Raw genomic sequence first — 17,998 nt, forward strand, 5'->3', positions numbered from 1 at the left:
CGGCTCCTTTAAATTCCCCCAAGCACACCCAAACCCTCCCATGGGTTCCCATGGCAACATCTTCCAGGGGCTCAGTATATGAGGCCATTTGATTGTTCCTTGTAAAATAGTGTATAATGTATGGACCTTATTTTAATTCCAGTCTGGTGTTATTGATCTGTCTTTAATGATAGTTAATTAAAACAATCGTATAATTGATAGAATCTCATCTCTGTTTATCACCCTCCTCTGATTCTCTCTCTCTCTATTAATAAAATCAAGGTGAGGCATTAGTATCCCACACTGGTACTCTGAAAAAAGAAAGATGTTTACTATCAGTGGCCCTTTACTAAAAGGATCCCTGTTCTTTATCAGGATATCAAGAGAGCCCGATCTTATCAGTGATGTACTCAAGGTAGACGTTATAAAATCTGTGACAAATGTATAACTCTTGAGTTTTGGTGACATTTAAAAGACCAATCTCGAAAATGTTTAAGGCCGTCAAGGGGTTTCCTTGTTTTATTAATTTGCTTGTCCCAAACGTGGTTTGCACTACTATGATCAGGAGATATTCTCACAAATGTGTTGACTCTATGCTGAGTTTAAGACCCTGATGTCCTTTCACATTTCACAGCTCATTACCAAAACAGACTCCGCTTTGGATCCAAGATGCTGTCTTCTACAAGCTCAAATATCACATTAATCCAGTAAAATCTAATAACATGTTGGACTATGAACTGTTTAGCTGGAAGCATCACTTTCATTTTCCCTGGCAGACCTCTAACACGGACATGATAACTAACAATTATTTCTTTTATCATCAATTAATCTTCCAATGATTGCTTTTATTACGTGTTTAGTCACATAAACACACAAAATCACAACTTTGCAAAGCTGAAAGTGTTTAAACCCCAAGATATTAAATATATAATGACATGGTAAAGACGCGGCATGTTTCATATGAGAATAGGAAAATGTTTGGCATTTTCCCCACAAATTTTGCTTGAAATCGATTATGAAAATAGTTGCTGTTTGTTGTTTATCAATGAATCCACAAATTCTTATATTGATATCCAAAGAGATATACATTATTTCTATCTTATTGTTGATGTGGTGAACATCAAGTTTTATTCTTTTTATTTATCATATGTCGTCCATCTTTCTAACATTCAATAAATAAATAAATAAATCATAACAGACAGTTTTACTCATTAACTTCTAAACCACAACTATCTTTGAGTCAAAACCATCGGAAAGAGTAAGTCTACCTGCACTCCTGCAACTGCAGAGTGAACAAATCTTAGGAGCAGACCTTTATCTGATGTCCTTGTGCAGCAGGAGACTGTGATTTATTAGCCTCTGCATCCACAGCTCTCCATGACCTAACAGATCCTGCTCTTATCCTCCATGCAGGGTGAACACTGCTGCAAGCAGCGCACCCTGCAGTCATGGTTCAAGAGCTCCCTCTACTGATAAATTGTGGTAATGCATGACTTAGAACACAGTGTTATAAAACTGTGTACTGTATGAAATTTGACACACGAAATAAAAAAGTCCAGTAATCTCACAAAAGTAGTTTATTGTGCCTCTTACTGTTTATATGGCTTTTCTTTGTATGACAAGAGTTGACATAAACAGAGGGTAGACAACACCTTGGCCATGTTGAAAAAACAAAAACATAAAAACAACATAATCTCAATGTTCTGCCTGCATTGCTGTCATTAACATCATGACAGCCCAGCAGAGAGAGAGAAGAGATGACGTCATCACACAAGTGTTCTTGTATGACAGCATCATGCCGAGGACATTCACCCGATCACTGAAAACATGCTAAACCATTCACACACACACATTCCCATGAACGCACGCACACGCACACGCACACGCACACACACACACACGCACTCAAAATGAGGAGACCTGCCCATATTCAGAAGATGGGACCTCTCACCGCTACAGAGAAAATGTTCATATTGCTTCAAAGAGAGACAAAAAAAACCCCTCTGTACTGTATATCAGCTGTGCTCTACCAGCTGATCGCCAACAGAGACATTTTGGCAATAAAGAAATGATACATGAGAACACATAACCCTCCACGGCTCCTTTAAAGAGAGGTGAGGATATACACAAGAAGACAAGATGATATAATGGCTTTTGGGATGAGAAGGCAGTTTGCTGCATGGATGCCAGTGCGAGCACAGACGGGGCAGTGAGGATGATGATAATGATGATGATGATTTGTCCCCCTCTGGGAGAGTCAGACTGGCATCCATGCTGTTTTTCAGACTTGTTACCTTCTATGTACACGCAGAGGGGTTGAGCTGATCAAAACGGAGTCAAGAATAACACACATAAATATTGCCTGTTTCTAGCGTGCCTGAGAGCAGCTAGGGTTTGGTCCTTACTGAAAAGCCCTGAGTCTGATTCCAAAATGTCTTCCATAAGGATTCCTGCTTTTGATGACTTGCATATGTCTTTGATCGTTGTGTTGATGCATAATGTTTCTACTATGAGTGTGATGTTTTTGTCCGTGCTGAAAGTGTGCATGTGTCCGGTGTCTATCGACATCATCGGGGAGTGCTCTAAGGTTGATTGTTGTCGATATTATTATCAGTTTGAACATGCTAACAGAGATAAACGCTCACAGACAGTAACTCTACTCAACAGCGGATGTGATGTGCCTGACTTGAATAGAGCATGACAAGAAGTGCTACATATATACGGTGTAAAAGTGTAAATCTCTGTCTGGGCACTTGATGCCAGGTTGGCACATCTGCTACAGCTGAGGGTAGAGTGAAAGGTGTGTGTGTGTGTGTGTGTGTGTGTGTATGCACTGTGGATATACTGTACGTGAGATCGAAGGTGTGAGTGCATGTGTGAGTGAGCGCTCTGCTGTGAGGAGTGTTGGATCGTGACTGGAGTCCCTGCCAGTAGTCAAACTCATGCCTCAAAGATGACTTCTCCTAACTTTGGCACAAATATGCTTACTTTCCATATTGACAGCATTAGTTGGCTACAACGAGAGCAAAATAGAATAATGCCAATTCCCTGATAACAGATACTGATTAAGTCACTGCAACATAACAATAGTCCTCTGGGTTGATTATCATTGACATCCACAGTGAGCCAAAGTGCCCAAAAAAAAGCCCCAGCTAAGCATATGTAGCTGCTAAGGAAGACCCAGCCAGTTCTGATTACCCTTCTTTCCCTCTGAATATCTTCTCAGGAAAGCTCTTCAAAGAAAAACAAAAAAAAAACTTGTCTACAGGATTCATATATAAAAACCAGAATAACAAATAAAGACAAAATTATAATGGTATATAGATATGTATGGACTTATTCATAAATTGAAAAAAAAAAAGAAAAAGAAAAACAGAAAACAATATTTAAAAGCAATAACCACAAAAACAAAAGATAAGCATACTCGATTTGGTTTTGACCTGTACTTTTGTTTTCTTTTGAGAAATGTGCTTGTTGTAATCCATCGGAATCAACTGCTCAGTTCTGGTGTCTGGTTTGGCCTTTCCCCTATTTTAGATATAAACAACAATAGTGGAAAAAAAAAGACATTTAGCTTTCTCAAAGAGGTTATGTTCTTTTTGTCACGTCAACTTCCCTCTTGGCTACGCCAGGAGTTCATACGGTTTTACTGTCATCTCTCCTTTATTTTTCTGTAGTTCACTTGTCATGGACCATGTGGCCTGAGTTAGAAAGTGTCTATACACATAAGGCTCTACTGTGCTCCACTGTGGAGGACACAATGATGTGCAGTAAGGAGAGAGAAAGGGGGAGGGAAGGCCAGCATTTTCTTGAGGTGGGAGAGGGAGTGAGGTTGGATTGTATGTTTCCATGTATGTATGTGTGTGTGTGTGGGTGTGTGTGCATGTGTGTATGTATGTGTGTTTGAACCTGTATGAGCATGAGTGTGTGCATGTATGAAATGCTCTGTTCACTGCGCCCTCCCAACAAGGCCTTTCCTTGACCCATCTATAGCATCCAGAACCCCCCAGGGCTCCCCGTCACTGTCCGAGCCCCTGTCACGCTCTTCGTCTCCCACATCATCATCGTCGTCTTCGTCTTCCTCCTCCGGCGATGGCTCGCTGCCGTTCTCTGTGGCCCAGCTGTCCTCCTCATCCTCAGCCTCCTGCTTCAAGACCAGGGCTGGTGGTGGAGGTGGCGGCGGTGGTGGAGGCGGCGGGCTTTCGTTGCTCTCTGTTTGGTCCTCAAAGGCCTCTGGATTTTCAAGCATCTCCCTGATCAAAGGAGGCATTGGCCCTGGGATCTCCATCTTCAGAGTGATGGCTCTCTCTGCACCTGGAAGCATTAAACATGGTGATGTAAATAATTAGTCATACTCTATAAGTTTGCTGACAAAGCCCTGTGTGTTACGAATGGGTTATGACAGCAGTAAGGCCTTTTACAGAATCAGAATCAGTCTCTTTGTACTAACCCTTAGTGCTGATGCCCCTGAGGTCGGTGATCTTCATCAGCATGCGGGGGAACATGTGAGGTTTGTTGGGGCGACGGCGGCGGGCGTAGATCTTCAGAGCCTCGAGTAAAGGCTCTTGCAGCTTATCCACTTTTTGTGGCTCCTCTAGATCCATACGGTCTGATGAGAAGTGCAGAAAACAAAATATTCTCTATTATTCACCAGAATCACATGAAGGCTTATTATTTTTTCTCAATCATCTCAAACAAATATTCAGCTCTTTTATTTTTATCTTTTACTAATCCTTTCAAACCAGTAACATAATTGCTGAAACACAAATTTACTACTTCCACTTCCACTTCCAACATAATGTGGTCAGTGTATGTATACACTGCAGTACCTCCACAGATAAGGCAGATGGCACTGAGGAGGCCAGTTTCTGTGTCGTCCATCTCCAGGGGTAGAAGCTGACCAGCAAAGGCGAACACCAGGTCTGTGAGTGGCCCGAAACCGGCATTGTGCATCTGAGTCCGGTTCAGAGTCAGGCCATCTGAGAAGGTCATAGTGTCCTGTTCTGGGGTGTAGCGTGTGCAGATCCTCAGCATCTGTGAGCATGAGAAAGTGGAAAACTTTGTAAGCATTGAGAAAAATATGATATACAGGTGAAAAACAAGGTTTTCTGCAACTAAATATCTAAAGAGCTTCAGTAGAGATCAAAGTGTCTATTTGTGTATAACTATTCTCACACCAAATATACAAAAGGTTCAAGCAAACCTCCCAGCACTACCACCTGTCACCACCAGATGCCAGTATTCTCTTATCTGTCAAGTTCTTTATTTGTGAGAAAAGGGCTCTGCTGTCAAGAGTAAATGAAGAGGACAAAAGGCGAAAAACAAAGACAATGGTTACTCACCAGAATGTCCAGGCAGGCCGACTTCAGTAGAGTAATCTGGTCAGCGATGGTGAGGGTGGTGAAACCTGGCAGCCGCTTGGCAAATTCCACAATCTTGATGATGCATTTGGTGGAGAGCTCACTGAACTTGTCCCATAAACCCAGATCCAGCTGGACGCGGGTGTCTGAGCTGGAGTTCTGAACACACACACACACACACACAGATCAGTGTGTTGTTAGCGAGGTGTTGTACAACCCTTTTTTGCATTAAGGGCGAGCGTGTCTGAGCCTCACAACACATTTACATTTTACATCAATCAAGGGAAAAAAAATCCATTTACATGTTACATCAATCATTCAGAGGCCACACAGATGGCTTAATGGGGAACTGAATTAGTTAAACCACCACTATGTTGGGAAAGCTACGGTGAATTTACGTCTTTGCATGCAATTATGGAGCTCTTAGTGACGACATAGCTTGGAGAATGTTGCCACACACAGTATGAGTGAACAGTAGTATGTGTTTTACTTACGGTGGTGTATTTGCCCAATTGGCAAAGTGACGGGAAGGTTTCTTGGTGAGCTTTGCTGACTTTATTGACCAACTCCTCTAGCTCGCCACTTAGCTCATAACTCTCTGGAAGCACCACCTCCTCCTTCACATCCTTCTTCTTCTTGTTTCTGTCATTACGCACCGCTGTGTGAAGAAAAAACACAAAATCAAAGCAGTTAGAAGAGAAGATTTGCCACAACTTCATACAAAATCCTTTACTCATGTGCTTTCACAGATCAGCTACAGAATGTCCTGTTTTTCTGTTTTTTTTAATCTGTGATCACATGTAAAAACATCCACCGTACTCTTAATACTGTCAAAGACATTGTGCTCACTAGTGGAAACAAGAACACAGCAGCAGCTGAGGTTGCTCTTAACAGTATTAACATATTTCCTTTAGGACGACACGGACACTGGCTATCTATTTCTTATCACCCGCTCTCTTCCGTGTCCATCTCTCTATCCACTTGACCGGTGCACATAAGCCAGTCCTCCACTCTCTCCCTCTCTGCCTCCTCTCCCTCCTCCTCCCATACTTTCCTTCCTCTCAGGATATCCAGTAATAGCAGAGGCACAATGTGATCCCGGTCTTAACACACATCCCACACAAACATTACACCATACATGTCCCACGGGCTCTATGAGGGGCAAGAAAATGCCACTTACACACAGCCGTCAACGCACAAGGTCACAATAAATAGAAAACCATGTCTTTGACTCTGCAAGCAGTACGAATGCTGCCGCCATTATCTTTGTCAAATCCCCAAATTTAGTTTTCTGCTCTGTTGCCTTCATGAATGAATGCAGCGTTTGTGCTGGGCCAGAGGGCGAGGTTTTGTGGTGAAACAGGAAGTGAGAATCATTTTGTAAAGCGATTAGTCATATGATTGGTACAGTGCCCAGCCTCGCCCTGATCACCACCCCTGGTAGGCTCATCATCTGTCTCTCTGCTGCATAGTTTCCCAGCATCTCTGAGCATTACTAAATCAATAAGTTCACACTGTGTGAATCAGGACAGATTAAGCTGTGATTAGTTTTGTGGTAAAAGAAAAAGAAACCCTGACTCTGAGCCAAGTATAATTTGAATATCAACTGCTATTGTAGGGATACAGAAGTATATCATACTGTGTCTTTGAAGGCAGAACATGCAGCCTTGTGTGTGTGTGTCTGTGTACACATATATGTAAGAGAGTGAAAATCCATGTTTTACAAGTGGGTCTCTCTAACCCTTGGGGCTCAAGTCCTGGGGGGCTCACCTTCCTTGGACATGCCGACCTCAAAGCATTTCTGCAGCCTGCAGTACTGACAGCGGTTGCGTGTGACCTTGTTAATCTGGCAGTTCTTGTCTCTGTGGCAGGTGTACACCATGTTCTTCTGGATACTGCGACGGAAGAAACCCTGAAGCATCAGGAAGCAAGAGACAAAAGGGGACAGGGCGAGAGAAAAAGAGAGAGATTGTGTTTTGTAGCCATGTCATCAAATCAAGGACGTGACATTTGACTAGTTGTCTTTCATACACGCTCTTATTTATAAATCCAGAAATGAAAAACAAAACAATCTAACATTTCAATTCTTACGCTTTTTATTTCTTTCTTCTTAATGTTTCCTTTTTCACACTACACTACTATAACTCATATTACATAAATTGTACAGTCTGCATACAAGGCTATTTTTTTTATCTTGATGAAAAGGCACTTAACTAATATTTCTGGCAACACAGCATTTTTTCTAAATGTATGTAATAAATCCATACAAAGCGGAGCACACAGGGATATGGCAGGTTCTTCTCACCTTGCAGCCCTCACAGGAGCTGACACCGTAGTGGTACCCTGAGGACTTGTCCTGGCACACAAAGCATGGCTTGTAGATACGAGGTGGGGGAGGTGGTGACGGAGAACTGGGTACCATCTCCTCTGAGCTGGTGCTTTGGGTCTCCACCGCTATGGACAAGAAACACAAAAAAAAAAGAAGAGCACATGAACATGTGATTTCTCGTAAATCTACCGTGTAGTCTGAAATGTCACATGTCAAATATACATAGCAGATGTAGACAGTCGAGTGCGTTTAACTTCATAACTTAATATGACAACTGACAGCATTTCCTTTTTCTTTTCCATTTGATTTGCAATACTGAGTAACGGCTGTCGGTTCTGTTGGTAACATTTTCTCCTGGAGGTGGATTAAGATACATGATCACATATTCTTTTTTTAGCTCGTCTCTCTGTTGGACAAGCTCAATAAAGATAAGAGAGAAAGGCAACAGTTTTTACTACCAGACACCAATTACCACCCTAAGGGGCAGCACTCAGGTGCATATTTGGGGAGAATATTGTTTCGTGTCAAGAAACAAAAGAAAGAATGACTGTCTGACAGTGGAGACAAAACTTCTTTTATAGCAGTGAACCACAGCGCTGTAGATTGACAGCTCCTCTGATAAGGCCAGGTAGTGAGCTGTTGCAGCCAAGACTCAAAGCTGGCTCATCGTCATTCCACAGGCTGACAACAGCATATGATGACATCTTGCACACCCGGAGCAGACGCACGGCAAACACACATGCATGCAGAGCTGTTGTAAAGCTCTCTGTCTACCTTTCAAACTGGAGCACAACCGTGACGTCAGCGCTACCTCGAGTCACATACTTGTTATGGTACATTAAACTTCACTATATTCCAAAGTGGAGCACGTACAGGCTCTTTTAGATGTTCAAGTGTGCAGCATATGGATTCCATACTTCCCCCAGAGAAACATAAGCTGCTGCACTACGACCAGACCCACGCCACACATGCTAGCCTGCACAAACACAGACACACATGTTGCTCTGGGGAAGTATGGAATCCATACGCCGCACACTTGAACATCCACTTACCCAACAGCACCTCTTTCAACTTTCACCCTTGGTTACCCTCAAACTTCAACCCCCCCCCCCAACTCTGCATCCCACCACCCCCTGACACACAAACCCTATTTTTCTCTTATTTCCTGGCCCTAAATTCCTCAGTGCAGCCCTGCCAGGTTTTAATAGAGGCCTAGGCTCGTAAGGCGGCCTATAAAGGCGGTCCCATGGCTGGGCTGGAGGCCCCAGCTCGGCTGGCCTAAACTTTATTGGGACTCGGTCACCTTGGGCAGCTATTCACACCACCAGCTGTAGCTCCCAGCCCGTAAAAAAAGCCAATCATAAAATAAAAAACAGGGAGGCTCTAAAATTCTAACTTTTACTGCCCCCACCTCCCCCCAGCACCTTCAATGGAAAGCACAGAGGGCTAGCCTAAACTTAACCTACAACCCCCCCCCTCTTCCCCTCTCTCACACCCAAGGCTGAGGCAAAAAACCACCAGCTTGGCTTTTTACAAGAGAGGGGAGACTTCAAAAAGAGGAAAAAAAAAGGGGGGCATAAAAAGAGGAATTTGATAAAAAACAGAGAAAGGGGCAGAAGGGGGGAGGGGGAGGAGAGGACACAGTTGCTCCTGAGGGCAAGTCTTGTTCAAGACCAAGCTGACCATTACTACCACTTCTGCTACAGCTGCTGTGACTGGCCAGCTACTACCTCATTAATGATAGTAACAGAAATATGTCAGACATTTTCATTTGTTGTCTGCTGCTCAGACATCTGTTTTTCATATGTGTTTTTATATTTGACAATTCAGAATCCACATTCAAATTCCTCCTTTGAAAGCCTTACTTTGCTGGAGGCAAAGATGTTTTCCATTAGTTTTAAGAGCGATCCTGAAGCCAAATGTGCAAATCAATCTAAAACCTGAAGTTTACGCCCGCTGAATGTTTCTACAGCAGTTCTCATATCTCCCTGGCCAGAATGTAACAAAGCAGCAGGGTCAGTGGGAGAGCAGAAACCCTCTGAACGTGCCATGAACCTCTATGTTTATGCAATAATAACAGCAGCAAATGAGGCTCCAGACCGAGCGCTGACAACCCCTTAGAAAAGGACAAACCATATGTGGCGTCAAGTAACGAACACTGACTGACACCATCTAAATGGAGAAAGAAAGCGAGCCAAACAGAGAAAGACCATCCTGGAGAAAATTCGGACGGCAGCGAGAGAGAAAAAATACTTTGGGCTCCGTCAACACTTGGAACCTGGTTCCTGCCAGAGAACATGACTCCTGTACCCGCCTCATTCAGCCCGCTCCATCCAAATCCCCCGCACCACTTACCCCAGGGCGCCACAGTGAGAGGGCCCATTCAGGCAGCCGCCCTGAGCTCCTTTACCCAGTCTCCTCAACTCAGCTCATCACTGTTTAGAAAACAAAGCCCTGTGAAATGAGAGGCCCTCCTTATCAGTGCTCCGAGGCCTGGGGCACCATTTGCATGACAATCCGCCGGCCAAGGCCTGTGAGCTGATGACGGACGGATGAGATGAGAGGAGTGGGATAGGTGGGTGGCTGCTGTTGTTGGGGGAGGAGAAGAGGATAATAGAAAGCAAGAAGGAGGGATAGTTGAGTTACCAGAAGCCACTGTTCGTTTCCTGCTAAGTATCAGTTTACTCCCTAATCCCTTCTCTCAATGCCCTCTGCACACAAGTGGTCCAGCTGCACTGACCAGGCTTAATCCCCTGGTCATGTACACACACAGAGATACTATTCAATGCTTGCAAACTACACACACATGCAAACAGGAGAATAATATTCATGAGCTACAAACTATAAACCACACACAACACTCCCATCTGCACTCCTGTGCTTTATTCTTAAGTGCTTCAGCCGTACATCATCATCCTCCTCAACCTCATTTGATGTGAAATGTAACTGCACATGACAGAAATAGCAGTTTAGCTAAAGGTGACTTCAACTGGGTCAATTACATTAAATTCTAGGTCAAGTCAGCTGGGCCAATCAACGTCCCTTTGGCAAATACGATAGGAGAGAAAACGAGGGACTAGGAAGAGGTACTACAGAAAAACCATGCGACTTTCTGGCAACACTGAAGCTGCCTGGAGTTCACTCAACTGGAAAGGGGAGTGTTTCTAATGTATGTGAGCAAAAGACATGACTATGCAGCTCGTGTTTTATGTTGCAACACACTCCTTTTTAACAGAGAAGCATATGACATTCTGGCACAGCAGCAAGTTTTTCTTTCACAATAGGCCTGCAGATTTTGTCTACGTGACTTTTCCGTGTGATTGAATCTTCAGTGGGTAGCCGTTTCAGAAGTCTAGTCTTGGCATGTGAGAGTGAATGCACAGGCTGCTTCCGTGTGAGGACAGTGTACATACAGTACCGTGCGGTACAGTACACAACAGAGTGACGCAGACATAATTATAGGTGTTCACCTCTGTGTTTATGTCATTTGCGTGTTTTCCACTCCAGCCACTGGCACTGCCCATTTTCCAAAGCCTCTATTTGATTTGCAAATGTTGGGACTGTTCGTAACAGTGCAGCAGTACAACGCCACTGTTACCCGTTAAGATAGCCTCCCATGAGTGTGTGTGCGTGTGTGTGTGTGTGTGTGGTTCGTTGTGCTCAGATTTTTTGTTCCTGCTTGAGTTCAAATGCAAGCACGGGCATGTGGGGCCTTTGTCTCCATCTCTACCTTCATTAAACAGCCTCCAAAGCTTGCATGTTCTTGTCGAATGCACTGGGCAGTAAAAGAGTGTGTGAGACTTGGAGGCGGTGTGTGAGAGGGGCACACAGTAGGGCTCACTGTGAAAAGAGGGGTGGGTACTGGGCTGACAGCAGTGGCAGAAGGGAAGCAGATTGAGAGAGGATGGTGAACAGTGGGCTGGAAGAGTTGCTGGCACACTAGGTGGGGCCTTTGAGGGTGCCCTTGGCCCTCTACCCTATGGCAGAGGCTACAGCACCACAGGGTGACTGCGAGTCACTGAGTGACCACCAGAAAGGTTTCTATGAAGAACTGGGCTTCGTGAAAGAGGAAAAGAAAGTACCACACCCATGTCAGTGGTGCCAGCACGTTTCACTCTCTTTCTCTGTTTCTCTGCCCACGTCTTCCTGCCATCCCTCTGAGGTTTCTGCTACAAGGTCCCACACAACCGACTCATTTCCTTCCTCCTGTCAGAACCAGTCTTTCCGGAGGATCTCCGTCACTGCTTTTGTAGCCACTTTTCTGTGTCCCTCACTGCTACACCTTCCTACATGTGCATTCATTTCCCAGCGGTTAAATAATACTGCTGCTCTGTTCAAGCTCTCTTGCACACAGTTGAGTCACCTGTGAGCTTTCAGGTGGGAGGTCTATCAAGTCCCTATTGTGTAACTTGCACAAGCGCTCACAATGTAACCTACCTGCAACTGAGAAAGAAATTGTTTATATGCTGGGTGGAAGGAGGGAGGGAGGGAGGAATGTGTGTTGACAAGGAGGGGGGATGCTTTCATTAAAGGTGCTGAGCAGTAGCAACGCCTTTCAACAGCTGTCAGAAAGCTCATTACCTGGACTCCTACAGACACACACACACACACACACATTCACTCTGTAAAGAGGCCCTGCTAAGCTGACTTTAAAAAAAAGAAGATAAAACTGGGCTGTCGACCAGGAGATGGCTCAGGTTTGAGTGGTGAAAAGACATCAAGCTGACCAGGAGTGGTGAGAAACCAGACATTAACACGCACACACACACATTCAGGAATTTGCACCCTTCTGTCAGAACCAACAGTCATGAAACACTGAGAGAGATAGACACATATAATCTGAGACCATACGTGTACGCAGAGTCAGACGTTTTGGCGTCATTTCAAGCCTCGAGTACTACATTATGACAAAACTCTGGACTTTTGAGAGTGACACAATGTGACATGGCACACAAACTCCTGCCAACACACACACACTTCACACTTCTTCATCTACAGCTCCACCAAAGAAAGCGCACAAGCAGAGCAGAGCAGGAAAGGCAGCAGGTGGGATAAGCCTGTATCCTCAGGGCACTTTTTAAAAAGTGGAAATACCCTTGCAGTCTGGTGGTGCTCTCAAAACACCCTTTCTTCTTTACAGCACCTCATAAAGGGCCTTTTGATATTTTCTTGATGGAGTTGGCCAAGCCAACATTTGGCAGCAAACACCCCCCTTTTTTCCTACACCACACAACCCTGTCAAGAAACACACAAGTTGGCTTCAAACAGACAAACTTGCCCACCAAGCTGCCTGTCCCCCATGAACCCAGCAAAAAAAAAAAAGAGTTTCCTTCAAATGTCCTTGTACAAAACCTGAGGAAGGAGGTATTAAAACGAGAGAGAAAATTAAAGGAAACATAATTTCAATGAAAGGATTTTAGTCTGTGGCCTTTATGGCTTGTGCAGAGAAAAGCAGACAGTCAAGTGCATATCTGTGGAAAAAATGTGCCCCCTCATCCCTGTGGTGAGCTCCAGCTGACTCTTCATCTGCCCACCAGAAGACAGAAAGGAACACAGCTCTCCTCCAGTGACTTGAGAGTGAACCCAAACCTGGCAATGCGGCGCAGGCCTGGGCCATTGATCATGTCAAGAAGACAGGACAACTCTCGGGCAGGCGAGGAAGCAGACAGAGAGTGGAGGCAGGCAGACAGGCGAGGTGAGGAGAGTAGAGGAGAGAGGAGAGTCATTGAGGCAAATCCTGAGTCTTTGATCCTCAGGTTGTTTCTCGTCCTCCCAGACTTCCTCTCACCATCTGTAGCCCTGGCTCTCACCTGTCTGTCTCTGGCAAGGCCACTAGCGCTCGTTCAATTGCTATTGCTTCCTCCCCACAACAATAGAAACCTACAAAAGTAGAAGTAGCCCAGCTGTAGCTGCAGCCTTGCTCTGTCAGAGGAAGTGAGGGGAAAGGAGGATAACGTAAACAACAACAGTAGTATTCACTCCAACTCATTGGGGAAGCACCGCAGACCAAAGCGTGCAAACGCAAACCTCTTATTGGAAGGAACAAGCACACCCACAAGTAGTAGTAGCACACAGTTCATTCTCACGTTAATGTCTGTGTGTGTGTATTTCCTCCTCCTTCTTTTTTTCTAGGCCTAGCAAATTCTATTGCTCAATTACTGTTTAACAAAATCGTGTCATATCATGTCGATCAAGTCATAGCCGTCTATCTAACGTCTCTTCTGATTTTACTGACTCCACATTTGCATTTATGGCTACATTTTCCCTCCATCCGTTAATTTGAAAGGACTTTGAATGCAGCGCCTTGAGGGAGCCAAAAGCAAAGGCAGACACTGGGAGTGAGATACACAAATGAACAATGTGAGGGCAGCCAGAAAATGACTGTAGTTTCCTGATGTCTGAGTGATTTATAGCCCATATGTATGTGTTATTGCAACACTGGCACAAAATCCCCTAAAACTGGCACAAACACTCAAGACTCATATCAGATGTAGAAGTAACTCTGAGAAACTTCTGCTTTGAGTAGCTCGGCGGAGCAGTGATGCATATCTGAGTTTTTCACTTTTGCTTGGCAACTAACTGTCAACAGGTTGCCCAACTCGGCCTCTGGGCTGACGCTGGCAGAGCTCTGACAAGAAATTCAGATTGGGGCCATACAGTGATTCATTTCCTTCTGTCTGCCTCTTGATCTGTGCCAGATTAATATGGGGTAATAATGTCACATTTTGACAATTTGACTATTACCATTCAGAGAATACAGATACGTCACTTAGAAAGTAAGCAATGTTCATTCAGTCAGTTCCCATAACAGCAGTGCACCCTGAACTCATTCAGCATTCCTGAACAAGGCATAAATCATCCCAAGCAGCCCCTAACTCCATTGCTGGATCGTTTCCTGTCTAACTGGCTGTCTGTCTGGCTGGCTAGTTTTCTCTCACTGTTTTCTGGCAAATGTGAGGTGCCCAAACAGAGGAGCAAGAGCTGATAAATCCAAGCCTACTGACAGGATGACTACAGGCCGCTTTCATTCAATCACAGGTCACACTCCAGTGAAGACATGGACACACTGTATTCTCTGCTAATTTGTAGTCACTGAAGAGCATGTGTTTTTTTTGTGTGTTTTTTTTTACTGTGCGTTCATGCATGCCTGCCTGCACGTGAGTGTGTGTCATGAGTGTGTGTCATGTGTGTAAGTGAGAATGCACTACTTGTGTTAGATTCAGAGCAAAATATCTACGGCAGGGGCCCACTGAAGTGTTTACAAGCACTTCAGTAATGTGGTAATTGTCAGTTTTCTGCAGTAACCTAATTTGTAGGAGAGATCATGTAAAAAAAAACAAAAAACATTTAGACAGCCCCATTTACATTAACCAGGTTTATATTTTTTACATGTGTGCATGACGGAGAGCCAACAAAGGCAATGCAGTGGAATGAAAGGAAAAATCATTACTGTAACTGCATATTATTGAATCCAAAATAAATAAATCCAAAACCTGACTGAAACAGAAACTAAAATAAATAAATCTGTTTCCATAGCTATACAATAGATTATTTGTAAAATTGTGATAGGAAAAACTGTGTGGTTTGAGAGTCTTGGTTAAAAAATATGACAGTAGGTTGGAGAGAAATCGGATTACTCACCAGCTGTATGTAAAGTTTTTTTTGGGGCCTTTTCAAGCTTCATTTTTTTTCGATAGAGACAGCTGAAGAGTGACAGAAATGTGGGGAGAGAGAGAGATGGGGTATGACATGCAGGAAAGAGCCACAGGTCGGACTCGAACCCTGGGCCGCCGCAGCAAGGACTGAGCCTTCATACATGGGGCGGTTGCTCCACCAACCGAGCTAAACGACAGCCCTGTATGTAAAGTTTATCCAAATAACTTTCATGTACGTATGTAAACACACACAAAAGAGACACTCATATATGCTCAGGGAGGCATCTGTGAAGATCTCCATTGACGATTATGTTCGCCCCGTAAAAAGTCCCAAACGGTCAGCTTAGCACACAATTACAGGCATGTCAGTTTACACAAACCTGTTCTCCATCTCAGTGGTCACACAGGCAGAATATACACACAAACAAATGCACGTATATACAAATGAGCTCATACACCATTTTCAGAGTAGTGGTCATGGCAGTTGCACATACGCACATTGGCAGAATTTGACTAATGTCCAAGTGAAAAGAACCCCAACAGACTTTCCTCCTCCTCCTCCCTCCCTCCCTCCTTCGGCCAACTCCTCTTCCATCACTCTCCACCCTTGAGCCCAGATAATAGCTGTACTACACCAGCCGCCCACCACTCCCTGCCAAACACCGTCGGCTGCGTAAACACAACCCATTCACACATACACAGAGGGAGGACAGTCAGGCTCGTCTGGGTTTCTAGTCCCGGCTTGGCTGTCCGAGCCCTACGTTTCTCATAACATTGAGCCCCTAGCAACGGTCGAGCCAAGCCGTCAGTCAATAACATGGTGGTAACAGAACTGCTCTCTTCACGCACAGCTCACACATGGCTCTGTGACATATACACACACTCCTATATACACTATACACAAACACACATGTGTAACTGCACATTGCATGCTGACCAGTGAAATAAACTATCACAGGTGCATGCATGAGTACACACACACACACACACACACACACACACACACACACACTGCCTGCCAATTGCCCACGCCTTTGTACAAGGGAAAAATGTGCCTGACAGGCAAGCTGTTCTCAGTAAACATCTACAATAGCAGCAGCCAGACATGGGTGTTAGGGTGGGCAGCCACAATACCTCCGTGACCAGCAAACTATTGTGTAAGAACTTATGAAAGTCCACCTTTTATACTCCGCTGATACAAAGGGGCAAACTGTTGGCTCAGTTGCCTCATAACAGCCTTTTCTGTCATGTTGCGTTCCACGAAATTTCCTGCTAATGTTTCAGCGTAAGCACGCTTGTGAAATATGGCACAAAAATTTCACAAAAGACGGACAGGAAAAGACAAACAAAGAGTGTGACCTGACAGGTTCAGCCTCCACATGGCGGTTGATGAGTTTTATTTACAGTGGTGTGACTGACGCTGCTGAGGGGCTATAAACTACTATTAGAGCAAAGCTGGATTCCAACACAGGCCTGTGGAATCCAGCCTGGCACATTGTCCGTCTCTGGGTTTGACACAGCAGTCTGGGTGCCCAAAGGCATCCGAACAGGCACATAAACACTACGTACATTGACATATATCACATACAGACTCCACACACGCAAGCACTGGCTGACACTCCTCATATTTATGCATAAGCAAAACCACATATGAAAACAGACTACTTGTGGAATAAACCTTAAGCAACTGCAGGGACTGAATCTGTTTATTTATAGGCGTCACTGCCTATTAATGGGCTTGGCTATTACTGCAGGGCTGAGACAGATCTGTTAGCAAGGTGGTGTGATACTGCAACACAAGTAGCCCTTATACTGAAAGTGGCTTCATGCTATAAAAATGTTTTCCATGTTGTAATGTAATATAGTAAAAATTTATTATTATGCGGTTAGAATTAAATTAAATTACATTTAATATCAGTGTGAATGCAACGTTTTCTGCAGCTGTCAGAGCCACTGGAGCAGAGTATTATTTAGACATGACAGTACACAGATACATGAACATATAAATACCTAAACATATGCATGCATAGTAATGCATCTTTCCCCAGAGAGCAGCTTAGCAAAAAGAAAAAAGGGCTCTTTACTGACCAGACTCTAGACACTATTTTTTTTTTCAGTTTGGAAATACAGGATAAAAAAATTTTCTCTTGTGCTTCGGTGTTTTGCACATTTCACTCTGTACTTGTAAACAGCTAATTTAGTTGTGCTGTAACTGTTTTCAGAGACACGTAAAGGTTTTTTCCACCAGGCATATCAATTACAACTCAGTGACCTTGGACCAGCTGACTACTTAAGCCCTTTTACCTTCAGCACATTCATTTGACATTATCTTAAAAGGATCAACAAGGTTTATGTATATATAACAGCACTGACAAGTCCTCATTAGAACTGCTACCATGATATTATAAGACTCCTTCACTCTCCCTCTTAGACACACACAAAAACATGCACACATATACCACCCCCCCACACACACACACACACCAATCAAGATACCACTATCTATTCCCAGTCCTGCCCCCTCAGGCATTCTAATCTTTTAATTGAATCTTTTGTAATTATAATGAAATAACTGCGGACTTCCATCAGGGAGAAAATGATCGGGGGCCAGAATGTGCCAGCGGTCACAGGAAGCTCTTATTTCTCTGCCATTGCTGCCGAGATATACCCCCATT

At 44.1% G+C, this 17,998-nt stretch overlaps 1 protein-coding gene across 2 annotated transcripts in view; it reads right to left on the minus strand.

The window, feature by feature from the left end:
• Positions 1-1,538: 1,538 nt before the first annotated feature.
• Positions 1,539-17,998, minus strand: part of rarga (retinoic acid receptor gamma a) — a 42,966-nt gene continuing 26,506 nt past the window's right edge. For both annotated transcript variants that reach the window (XM_019268652.2, XM_010747531.3), the window contains 7 exons: positions 7,645-7,793; positions 7,110-7,251; positions 5,834-5,997; positions 5,322-5,498; positions 4,809-5,013; positions 4,430-4,588; positions 1,539-4,293 (listed from right to left, as the gene is read on the minus strand). In XM_019268652.2, coding sequence (XP_019124197.1) covers positions 3,929-4,293; positions 4,430-4,588; positions 4,809-5,013; positions 5,322-5,498; positions 5,834-5,997; positions 7,110-7,251; positions 7,645-7,793 — 1,361 coding nt within the window. In that variant the 3' untranslated portion in view covers positions 1,539-3,928. The remainder of the gene's footprint in view (positions 4,294-4,429; positions 4,589-4,808; positions 5,014-5,321; positions 5,499-5,833; positions 5,998-7,109; positions 7,252-7,644; positions 7,794-17,998) is intronic.

The sequence above is a fragment of the Larimichthys crocea genome, chromosome XV (assembly GCF_000972845.2).
Source record: "Larimichthys crocea isolate SSNF chromosome XV, L_crocea_2.0, whole genome shotgun sequence".
NCBI classification, from domain to species: Eukaryota; Metazoa; Chordata; class Actinopteri; family Sciaenidae; genus Larimichthys; species Larimichthys crocea.